The 12,268-nt window shown below is 43.2% G+C and overlaps 1 protein-coding gene across 1 annotated transcript in view; it reads right to left on the bottom strand.

Annotated features, from left to right (window-relative positions):
* DUSP29 (dual specificity phosphatase 29) overlaps positions 1-12,268 on the bottom strand; it is a 114,989-nt gene that overhangs the window by 99,604 nt on the left and 3,117 nt on the right. The window contains exons 3-4 of the mRNA XM_077453935.1: positions 8,104-8,324; positions 5,271-5,465 (exon numbers count right to left, since the gene is read on the bottom strand). Coding sequence (XP_077310061.1) covers positions 5,271-5,465; positions 8,104-8,324 — 416 coding nt within the window. The remainder of the gene's footprint in view (positions 1-5,270; positions 5,466-8,103; positions 8,325-12,268) is intronic.

The raw sequence follows: 12,268 nt of genomic DNA, 5'->3' as shown, positions 1-12,268 counted from the left end.
ATACAGCGGTCTGAGGATACCTTTGTAACCTCCTTTCGTTAAATTTTTTCTACAGAGAAATGTATGGTATTTTACTGTATATGACTATGAAAAGGTGAATTGGACTGTACTGAGATGTTACATGTTTGTTACCCTTATTCACCTCTGTAGCTGTAGGCATTGTAGAAAATGAATCTTCAAAATTCACAAAGGAGGCACTGAAATCACAACTCATCTCCTCTTCTTTTCTATGGAGAGCAGAATCTTGGCAATGTATGTGCAAACACACAGCAAGTATTTCTAAGCTGTTGTAAATGGATTCAGATTTCAGAAACTTTGTTTTAATCTTTGAGTATCTGAGAACTAATAACCTCATAGTGCTAACAGCTAGAGAGGTCAGGAATTGCTCGTTTTAAAGTTCTTTTACTGCTAAAATATGTAAAGACTTTAATGTCCATAGTCTGGGAACACATGCATTTTAAGTGCGCCCCTTACCTATATTTGGGGCAAAAACATACTTATGCCCTGTACACACGGTCTGAAATTCCGACAGAAAAGGTCCGATTGCATTATATTGTCGGAAAATCCGATTGTGTGTGGGCTCTATCAGTCGGAAGTTCCGACGGAAAAAATTTGAGAGCAGGATCTAAATTTTTCAGACAAAAAAATCAGATCGGACTTTTTCCAAACGTTTGTAGAGAATTCCGACGGACAAAGTGCCACGCGTGCTCAGATCAAATTACGAGACCAAAGCTATTGGGTACTAACCTCTACGTAGTCCCGTTGTACGCAACGAATGCCACGACGTTCCGAATGATTGGATTTTCCGACAACTTTGCCCGACCGTGTGTATGCAACACAAGTTTCGGACAAAATCCGTCAGAAAAAATCTGACGGATTTTGTGGTCGGAATGTCCGACCGTGTGTACAGGGCATTAGAATCAACAAATATGGTAATGTTATCTACACATTTGAAAATCTGCTAATGTAATGAGTACTGTACCCTTTTTTTAAGGACCAGGTATGCTCCACTACACAACACTGGCAAGTTTATAGGCTCAGGATGGGCAGATGACACAGATATACACAGATACTAACCTGAACATTGTGTGCTTTCCTCCATAAGAATATGGCGGGATATCATTTTATTTTACTGATGTTACCAGGAGTAGTATTAAAAAAATGGAATTCTATCATAGATAAAAGCACTTATGCTTCACTGATCACGGATTTATTGATATCCATTACTGGACAGCTTTATGCTTAGCCAGAATGTTTAGATCTTTATTATACTGGTGCTGAATGAATGTATTTACAGATTAACCTTCATGGGGACATATCGAATACATTTTAAATGTTCTGAGACCTGTGATAAGTATAATAACTATGTCTTTCAGTTTCCAGATATAGATAACACAAACCTGTTTAAAATATTTCCAACATTACGAAAAGGTGGTTTCAATAAATGTATTTGAAAATAATACAGTAACATGTACGCCATATCATCACACATATATTTCTTACAGATGAAATGTCATAAAGAGCCAGAAGAGCTATAACTTTCAGAATCTTCACATTTCCCTGTGTGATCACTTCCACTGTATGTATAGTTTTTCATTAAATTGTATTTCCCTATCTTTGTTGTTAACACATGCTTAGAATCAGACTTGAAATATGAATAAATCACCAAATATCCTAATCTTTTCTGCATTCATTTTTTGTGCTAAATACAATTTCTAGGGACCTGAACAGCAACTTTTAAAATAAATGTCTGCTCCCAAAACTCACATTTGTCTGTCTTTGCTATATGACAGATACGTTTTTATTCTGAGAAACAGAGATGTAGCTTTTTTGCTTAAACTGTTACTAAACCTAGGACCCTGCATTTACGATATCTGGTCTTTCACAGTACACAGAACATGGAAGTGCAATAGTTTTAGTAAATATAAACTGCTAAATACCTTTTCTCATCAGCAGTATACAGCAGGGGTTGACAAATTTGCTTTGAATTTAGGAGCCAGTTAAAAAAGTTAGGAGACAGTTTTTTTTTGTTTTGTTTTTTTAGAGTGGTATGGATTGTCAGCTCCCGGGGTAAGGCCACTCATTTTCACCCCCTATCCCTAACTCACAATGGAGCACCCAGTCAATAACTTCAATGAAACGCTGTTACATCAGGGTTAAGGGCTGACCAGAAAGAGTAAGGCTGGCAACAGATGGAACTGGGTGACACTGGTTGCCACTGGCAGGCACGTGGAACTGCTAGATGGCACTGGCAGGTGACACTGGTTGGAACTGGCAGGTGACACTGGCTTGGAACTGGCAGGTGACACTATTGGCACTGGCACTGATTGGCAGGTGGCACTGGTTTGGAAGTGGCAGGTGGCCCTGGTTGGTGATGGCAGGTGGCCCTGGTTGGCGGTGGCACTAGTTGTCACTGGCAGATGGCACTGGTTGGTATTGGCAGGTGGCACTGGTTGGCGGTGGCACTAGTTGGCACTGATTGGCGGTGGCACTAGCAGGTGGTACTGATTGGTGGTGGCACTGGCAGGTGGCACGTTGCAATGATTGGTAGTGGTAGGTGGCACTGATTGGCAGTGGCACTGATTGGCGGTGGCAGGTGGCACTGATTAGCGGTGGCACTGTCTGGCACTGGCAGGTGGCACTGGTTGCCACTGGCAGGCACGTGGAACTGCCAGATGGCATTGGCAGGTAACACTGGTTGGCACTGACAGGTGACACTGGTTTGGAACTGGCAGGTGGCACTATTGGCACTGGCAAGTGGCACTGATTGGCAGGTGGCACTGGTTTGGAAGTGGCAGGTGGCCCTGGTTGGTGGTGGCACTAGTTGTCACTGGCAGATGGCACTGATTGGCGGTGGCACTGGTTGGTGTTGGTAGGTGGCACTGGTTGGCGGTAGCACTAGTTGGCACTGATTGGCAGTGGCACTAGTTGGCACTGATTGGCTGTGGCACTGGCAGGTGGCACTGATTGGTGGTGGCAAGTGGCACTGGTTGGTGGCAGGTGGCACTGGTAGGTGGTGGCAGGTGGCACTGGTTGGCGGTGGCACTGATTGGCGGTGGCAGGTGGCACTGATTGGCGGTGGCAGATGGCACTGGCAGGTGGCACTGACTGATGGTGGCACTGGCAGGTGGCACTAGTTGGTGGTGGCAGGTGGCACTGGTTGGTGGTTGCAGGTAATATTTATTGGAGGTGGCACTGGTTGGCACTAGCAGGTGGCACTGGTTGGCGCTGGCAGGTGGCACTGGCAGGTTTCACACGGAGCACTCTGTAACAGAGGAGCTGTCAGAATTGAGCTTAATGTCGGAATGGGCAGGACCTGGCCAGGGTGGGCGGGGCCCGGCCGGGTGGGCGGGACTCAGCAGCTATCAAACACCAGCCAACTATTGGGCTGCTTAAGAAAGGGGGCGGGGCCACATACACGTTGCGGCCTGCCCAGATCCCATTGGCTGGTGTTTGATAGCTGCTGGGTCCCGCCCACCCCGACATCAGGCTGAAATCTGACAGATCCTCCTCTCTCCGTTGCTTGTCAGTTTCACACACTTAACGCGGCGCCGCTGAGTGTGGAGGAGGGAGGAGGACGGCAGTCAGTGTTAATGCGCTGCATGTCTGGGGCATCAATAGTGAGTGGGCTGGTGGCAGCTTAGGCGCCAGGTTGCGATTTCTGGTCGCATTGGCGACCTGGCGCCTGGGGTTTGTCAAGCCCTGGTATACAGTATACTGCAGCAGTCTTGTGACTTTTATCAGTGCCTGGTAAAAGCTTGTAGGAGGAGTTTTCATTTCCCCACGATTGCCCAGTCAGGCTGTAGGACCCCTGACCCTCTGTCTGGACAGTGCTGATTGGCCCTGTGCTGATCACATGCACTCTTCCAAGTGAAAAAAAACTCTCTAGCAATACACATCAAACTGAGCATGTGCAGCCTGACTCCAGTATCTCTGTCTTATACGGATTTGTTTTGGAGTCAGTGGAAGAAGAGGAGGATCTGAGCATACAGGATCAAACAGCCTTTTTACACAATGCAGAGGATTAATCCCTTAAGTTCCACAGTAAGTATAACAAGCATGCTTTGTAAGGAAATATAGAGTTACTCTTTAGATATTGTAAGGAAAGGTAGAGTTACTCCTTAGGTCTGTTTTAGAAGATAATATTTTAGAAAATGTTTATTATCCCATGCTAAGCTTGCGCTAGATTTTACCAGATGTGCTAAGGTGAAGTATGAAGCAGGATGCGTCTGCAGTCTGATATTTAGCTATTGCACGCTAAGAACATATATTGTGTGTTGAGAACATTGGTCTCAAGCCAAGGTGATGAGGTCAAACATTGTGATGTTGAGTCTGTCTCTAGGCAGAATTACTATGAATATCTTTTAGGTTAATATTAATTGTATATTGTATTAACATAATGCTTGAATGTGATTGGTTGCTCATGGGGCCTTCCCCCTATACAACCCCTTTTTTTTATTGCATATTGTTCTGTGAAGGAGGAATAAACCTTTGTATTCTTGATCATCAACACTGTGTATGTTGTCTTGACTACCCGACTGGTCAGAGAGTTTTTCCATTGACCACCAGAGTCCAGCACAGGAAAGAGGGGCTGAGATAGGAACAACCTTTCATGCTTTATGGCATATACAGACTAATTTTACTGTTGTGGGTTTAGTAACACTTTAAGGTTGACCAACTTTGCTCTGATCTCACCCACTTGCAGGACTTCTGATTTTGAAAAAGTTGAGCAGTTAATATAAAAAGGCTGGTATATAAAATCTTCAGAACAAAATCAGATTTCAATTTGAAATAAAGGTGACCGAAAGCCTTTCAAGGGGTTGTAAACCCTTACAGACCACTTTGACTTACAGGTAAGCCTAGATTAAGGCTTACCTGTAGGTCCAAGAAAAATCTCCTAAACATACACAGTTAAGGAGATACTTTACAAAAAAAGGGCACTGCTGTCTACGGCACATGTGTACCTCACTGGGCACGCCGAAAGTGAAGACGAACATGCCGTCAATGACGGCTCCCATGCGCCGGCGCTGTGATTGGCTGGAGCTGCGAAACCCGGAAGTCACTCTGGGATACATGGCAGCGGCGGAGATGAAGAACGAGGACCGCTTCGGGGGCTTCGATCTCAGGTAAGTTATTCATAATAGGTAAGTTATTCATTATGCCTTTGCCTTGCAGGGTTTATTTTTATTTTTTTCAGGGTTAACTTCCTCTTTAAAAATAATTAGTAGATCTGTTTTGCTTGATAGAGATAATAAACTATTCTCTCCGGCTTCTTCTCTTGGCCTCCAGTGTTATATCCAGTTGACGCAATTGCTCAAGAAAACCAGGGTTGGGGCAGATGTCTCGGTGCTCACTCACTGTGCGTATAGCATCCACTAAACTCAACCCTTCAGAGATCATTAGGAAAGCAAGAGTGAGGGAGGCTGCTCTACTTATCCCCATTGCACAGTGCACCAACACCTTGCCTGAAAAGACAATGAAAAAAAAACACAGATTTAGGGTAATTGTAATGTAATTTGATTAAATAAAATTTTGAGTGTGGTCATTTATTACATTTATTAGGGAAACTGTCCTGGGAAATATGTCATTACTAACTCCTAGCACAAATATTAAGATACACCCTAGCTTTGACTGCTGTGTGCATGTTCCAGGTAAGTGAACAAAAATCTTGAAGCCACAGATGCCAGGCAGCTAGCATTTTCAGATGTAGGCCAGCAATGGTAGACCCATATTTCTCTTAGTATAGGTTTTCTTTAAGTATACCGCTTCTCAGGGCTTTTTTTTTCTCAGAGAATAGGTGCAGAAACTCCCCCTTTCTGAGTCTCCGAACCCTGCCCACCTCCAAGCCCTAATCCTTGGTTCCACCCTCTACCCACCTCCCATTACTGCCCTTTTTAAAGAATACAAAACCACATATAATTTTGTATGGAATTTGGTAATGATAGCTAGAAAATCAGTAAAATAGATCCCCTGCAGCCAGTAACAATAGATCCCCCTAAGAACAATGGACCATACGCAACAAAATTTCCCCGCAGCCAGCATCAATAGACTCTCCGTCAGCCAATAACAATAGATCCCTCCGACAACAGTAGATCTCTCCCAGCAACATCTGACTCCCCAGCAATATAAGACCCACCCTCAGCAACAATAGGTTTCCCACCAGCAACATTAGACCTCCTCAGCAACAGTGCTGGAGATGCCAGAACTGCGTTCCCCCACATTCCCGCTGAAAAAAAGCCTTGCCGCTTCCTAAGATTGACTAAGAGCTCTTTGTAGCTACACTGGTAACCTCAACCTCCCTCATGCTCCAGGAATGGGCCATGATAACAAATGGAGCTGGAGCTCAATTGCTGTTCATTTGTTTTCTTGGCTTATGTTTGGATATAATGATTGTGTATGTGCTATATATTTCAAAGGTGTGAACTTGTCAATATAAATAACGAAGGAACAACAAAAGCCCCATGTGCCCCAATGTACAATATATTGCCAAAAGTATTGGGACGCCTGCCTTTACATGCACATAAACTTTAATGGCATTCCAGTCTTAGTCTGTAGGGTTCACTATTGAGGTTGCCCACCTTTTGCAGCTATAACAGCTTCAACCACAAGGTTTAGGAGTGTGTCTGGGAATGTCTGACCATTATTCCAGAAGTGCATTTGTGAGGTCAGGCACTGATGTTGGACAAGAAGGACAGACTCACAACCTCCACTCTAATTCATCCCAAAGGTGTTGTATTGGGTTGAGGTCAGGACTCTGTATAGGCCAGTCAAGTTCCTCCACCCCAAACTCGCTCATCCATTCAACATGACTATGCACCAGTGCACAAAGCAAGGTCCATAAAGACATGGATGAGTGAGTTGGGGTGGAGGAACTTGACTGGCCTGCACAGAGGCCTGACTGCAACCCGATAGAACACCTTTGGGAGGAAATAGAGGTGAGACTACTAGCCTGGCCGTCATGTCCAACATCAGTGCCTGACCTCCTAAATGCGCTTTTTGGAAGAATTGTCAAACATTACCATAGGCACAATCCCAAACCTTGTGGACAGCCTTCCCAGAAGAGCTGAAGCTGTTGTAGCTGCAAAGGGTGGGCCAACGCAATATTGAATCCTATGGACTAAGACTGGGATGCCATTAAGGTTCATGTCTGTGTAAAGGCAGGCGCCCCAATACTTTTGTCAATATAGTGTGTGTCTATTCCAAGACACAAATAGTACATGGTAAACCATCTGTTCCTGGGGGCCCAAAGCAAGAAACGAGCAAGCAATGAACCATAGCATCTTGGTGCTCCAAAACAGCAGGGAACCTTTTTATTGTCAAGGGGGCTGTTTCCGATTTAATAGAAATAGGTCAATCTAATTTAAAATCGGTACTCAAAATATACAGTATAATGTAGCTCAAAAATCGATGCCACATATGTTATTTTCATGAATACGAATGTCTTTTCTATATTTAAAGAGAATTTGTCACTTCGCCCTTACAGGTACTCTTGTCTAGCCACCCCTGCTCAATCCTCTAATACTTACCTTTGCTGCACTCCGCTGCTAATCCATTTGTCTGCATGACCAAAGGCATGGGATTTACATATCTGAACTTGGGGGGGGGGGGACGGACAGACGGACATATAGCCTTTTCCCTCCTTTTCCTTCCAAGATGCAGTCCTGGGTTCTGTGTAGCCAATCATCATATCTTCACTAGCCCTGGGTCAACTCCGATATAGTCCAACCTTCAGTTTACAAGGGGATTAGATTACCATTTCTACAGACCAATAAAGATGGGGAAGGTAAGTTTCAATGGGTGGAAAGTGACCTACGAAGAGGACCTGACACTTTTTTTCTGAATTAACAAAGTGACAGATTCTCTTTAAACATTACAGTTCTAAAATGAAAGAGAACCCTGTAAAGTTCGGTCTGTGCACTTTGTTTCCCTTATGCTCTTTTCCATCTTCCTCTAAGCTTTAAACTCTTTTACAGGGGTGAAAGAGGCCTACTTATGTCCTAATGCAGCTTTCACTGCAGTTCATATGAATTCACGAATAAATGATCTAAAATACAAACAGGGTTCCTAACAGGACAACCTTACTTATGCCATTGTATTATTTACCATTAGGAGATTGCAGTCCAGCCCTTATAAACTGTGATGCTGGAAAGAAGTGAGCACTCAAGTCGAAATAAGGATGGTCATCTGCCTCCACTCCTAAGTAATCGATGTTAAGATCTCTGTAGAATTCTGGTCCCGTGTTAATGCGGTACTTTCCAGAGGCAGCATTCAGTATGTGGGTGATCCCCAGCTCACGAAGAACAGACTTATCCCTGGCAGTAAACCTGTACAAGGAATAATATGCATGACTAGTTGAAGACTCTAATTAGAATAGCATGTAAATGAGTGTGTGTGTGTCTCAACACTATATTGTGTGTATAATTTGCTATAAGCTGACTACCTGTGGCATCTGGCACAATCATAGTTAACCTCTTTCAGTTATAAGATTTTGCAAATTAGTAATTTTTCTTTTTGGCTAAAAGTTATACTGCTACATATCTTTGATAAAAATAACCCAAATAAGTATATACTATTTGGCCTTTGTGAAAGTTATAGTCTACAAGCTATGGTGGCAATCACACTGATGTACCGACGATCTATCTCATTTCTTGAGACACTAACAAGCCAGGAAAGTACAAATGTCCCCCAAATTACCCCTTTTTGGAAAGTAGACAATCCAAGGTATTTAGTAAGGGGCATGGTGAGTTTTTGAAGTTGCAAAATGAAAAATAATTGTAATATTACCAAGTTATTTCTCACACACCTGCAACTACACCCTAAAACACATTCTGCTACTCCTCCTGAGAACCCGGCGGTCACGGACATTCCCGAGTGCACACCCCAGGGGGGGCACGTCATTGTACACCCTCCCCGAATAAGCCAACTGCGCTGTTCAGCGCACGTTTAGGAGATATTTACAGTGCTTATAGGTAAGCCTTATTCTAGGCTTACCTATAGGTACAACTTACACAGGGAGGTTTACAACTTCTTTAAGCAGCATTATCTCTCTGCTTCATCTCGATGCATCATCTGCAGTAGGTCTCCTGCAGCCGGGACACAAAAGACACAGCCTCTCCATCCCCTCGATCAACCCATGGGCAAATCCCCCTTGGTGCTCCAACCACCAGACACCATTGTCCACCAATGTCACCTCTTGCGTATCAGGCAACTAGGTCAGCGTACACATGTGCACCATCCGCCATCTTGTATCCCTCTCCATATCCCTCTCTCTCTCCGCAAGTAGAGAATGCTAGGTCTCCTGTTTTGCCTGCCCTAACAAACCTACACTACTAAACCTAAATTAACTCTAGCACACATACCTTAAACCCCCGTCTCCTTTCTGAGAAATGTTGTCAAATTCAGTTTGTTTAATTAAAATGACTGGTGCCCAATGTTTCACACCCCAACTATCTGCCATAGACACAGCCTGGAGGACATCTGCAGTCCCTACTGGCTTCTGGGAGTTAAGGGGTAGTTACAAATACATAGCGACAGTGTATGGTACAACTAAACTGGCAGTGTACAACTGAATTGTCAAGACTTAGAAGCTCTTCCTTCTTTCTTTGATTAAAGTTTATGATCACTTGGATCACCTTGATTTAGTCACTTCGGGTCATGTAGTTACTAGTAGGTGAATGGTTAGTCATAACTGTATTTAGAAAGCATCAAGCACAGAACATGCTGAGACTTAGGGTCATCTCCACGAACATAGTTACACAGTTAGCAAAACTAAAAACAAACATTTAAACTTGTACTTCTATGCTGCCACCACAATGACCTCTAGAAGAAAGGCAAATTAACGTACACAAAAAGTAGCTGTGTACTATTTGTTAGAGGAAAAAAATAAAAGTAATCCAAGTACACATTTATGAATGAACAGAAAACCAGCCATTTGAAGGGCAGATTCATTAAAGCAGAGCTTCACTTTCTCAAGCACCATGAACTATTTTTATTCCTTATGCTGCTATATTATATTAGCTTGATTTTGTTTTTTATATTTCTTCATTGACATCCTTGTTCCCAGGCCAAGACAAATTATGTTATACATCCCAGGAGTTTTAGAAGGGGAGTGGAGAGGAGGGGTTTTCTCATACAAGCACAGCCTTCCTGCCCCGTTTGAGCTAAGGGCAGATGAATTCCAGGAAGTAAACGCAACATGAAACATCTGCTCTTGTTGAAGATGACCACAGCCAGAAATGCTAGGGGGTGTTTTTTTTCAAAGTGATTTCTAGCAAAATAAAGCATGAAGACATGGATGGAGAGGTGAGTTTGCTTTGAATATTAATTAGTTGCCATCTGCCCACCGTCAAATGACAGCGGGGCGGTTCTCATTCTTGGACGCTTTCACATGACGGCATCCCAGAACGGCCATCATATGACGGCGTCCCAGAACGGCTGTCATATGACAGCGTCCCAGAACAGCCGCTCTCGCATGTCCCATGGCGATCGCGGCTGTGCCGTGATGCTAGGACATGGCGCGACCCAGATCTCTGTAAAGACCGTGGGTTTTTAACCATGTGATTAGCTGTATACAATCAAAAGTGGTCACATATAAACACAGAGATGCCGGTAATCGGCGCTCATGCCTCACACTGACAGAATGTGTGATGAGGAGAGCTGATCAGCGGCATCTCCATGCAGGGGGGGCAACAAAACATGTAATCAGGGCACTGATTATTAGTGCCCTGATTACTTTATAGCACCAAAACTGTCAGCAATCACCCACCATTGCCAACCAGTGCCAGCAAACAGTGCCACCACTGCCAACAAGTGCCACCAATCAGTGCCCATTAGTGATGCTAGTCAGTATGGCTATCAGTCCCACCTATCAGTGCTGCCCATCAGTGTCACCCATCAGTGCCCATCAGTATCGCCTATCCATGTTATTTGTTCTATTCATAAATTTTTTCCTTTTTCTTTGGCGCAGTGGTGAATGAGTGTTTAATTTAAATCACTTGTTTTCTACATTTACTAGTATATTCTAGTACATCAAAGTCATTGTATGGTCAAAAAAAAAATTAAAGGAAATTAAAGAATTGTGTGCAGAACAGTAGTTTGCAGTAAAAGGGATGGAGAATTTCTTCAACTTTCCTGAATAAATAGGGCTGCATGCTTTCTAAATATAACCAATATTTTTACAAAAAAAGAGAATGCATGCTTGATTATACTGTATGCTGGTAATTAATAACAGGAATTTTGGAAACAGGCGCAGGAGGCAGGAGAATGGGGAAATTAGTGAAGAGAGTTCGTTAGCATTACTCTCAGAATAATTATTTGTCCAAGGAAAGGCTCACAACTTACTTCTATACTGCACAGAGCAAAAGATACAAGTGAACAAACATGCATAATTTTAATGGATAAGTGTATTTTTAAACAATTTGAAGGCTAACAACGCTAGCTACCTATTCCCATTTTATCTATACACCTTTTGACTTGGATCAGCAGTTGGCCCAATGTGAGAATGGAAGCCTACTCTACTGTACCATGGGAGCTGATCTTTCTCTGAACCCATAAGGCCATGCATGTGTAGCTTAAAGTGATACTAAACACACACTGTTTAACTTACATTGTACATTCTATTTCTGTATATGGATGATAGCACTGTAATTATTATATAGTACCCTTTTCCTAAATGATATACAGCTGTGACATGACCCAGATCTTTCCAAGCCTGTCTGCAGGCCAACATAAGCAGGCGTAGCTTCTAGTCCTCTGCTGCTGGTCACATGTTTAAAATAAAATAAAAAAACAGGCTTTCTGATACAGAGTAGAAAAAAATACTGAATATCAATAAACTGTTTTAAATTGTCATACAAATATAGATTTGAAATCAAATTGTCATTATTTTTTGGCAACAACATGGTATGGGTGGATTTCTGCCAGTCCAACCTGTGTCTTAGAATAAGAGGGAGGTGATTCCTCCATCAATCAAGATGTAATATCCCGTCCCCATTGTGTTTAGCTGATTAGTGGGCATGGAGGAGGAGGGAGGGCTTGGGCTATAATTTACCACTGTATATACTCCCACACGTGTGACTCTATAGTCACATGGGCTGCACAGATATGCTAGGGAGGAAATGCTCAGCACAGCAGGGAAACTCCCTGAAAACTGAGCAAGTGCAGGGCACTGCTCTGCACAATCTTTAGCTGAATTGGGGAATTGGACAGACGGTGAAGATAGAGAACAGCAAGATCAACCAGGTTTTTTGTAAAATAAAGATAACGAATC

The sequence above is a fragment of the Lithobates pipiens genome, unplaced genomic scaffold, assembly GCF_037356315.1.
Source record: "Lithobates pipiens isolate NorthernLeopardFrog02 unplaced genomic scaffold, aLitPip1_a1.2 Scaffold_25, whole genome shotgun sequence".
Lineage (NCBI taxonomy): Eukaryota > Metazoa > Chordata > Amphibia > Anura > Ranidae > Lithobates > Lithobates pipiens.
This window is presented reverse-complemented; position numbering and strand designations above follow the sequence as displayed.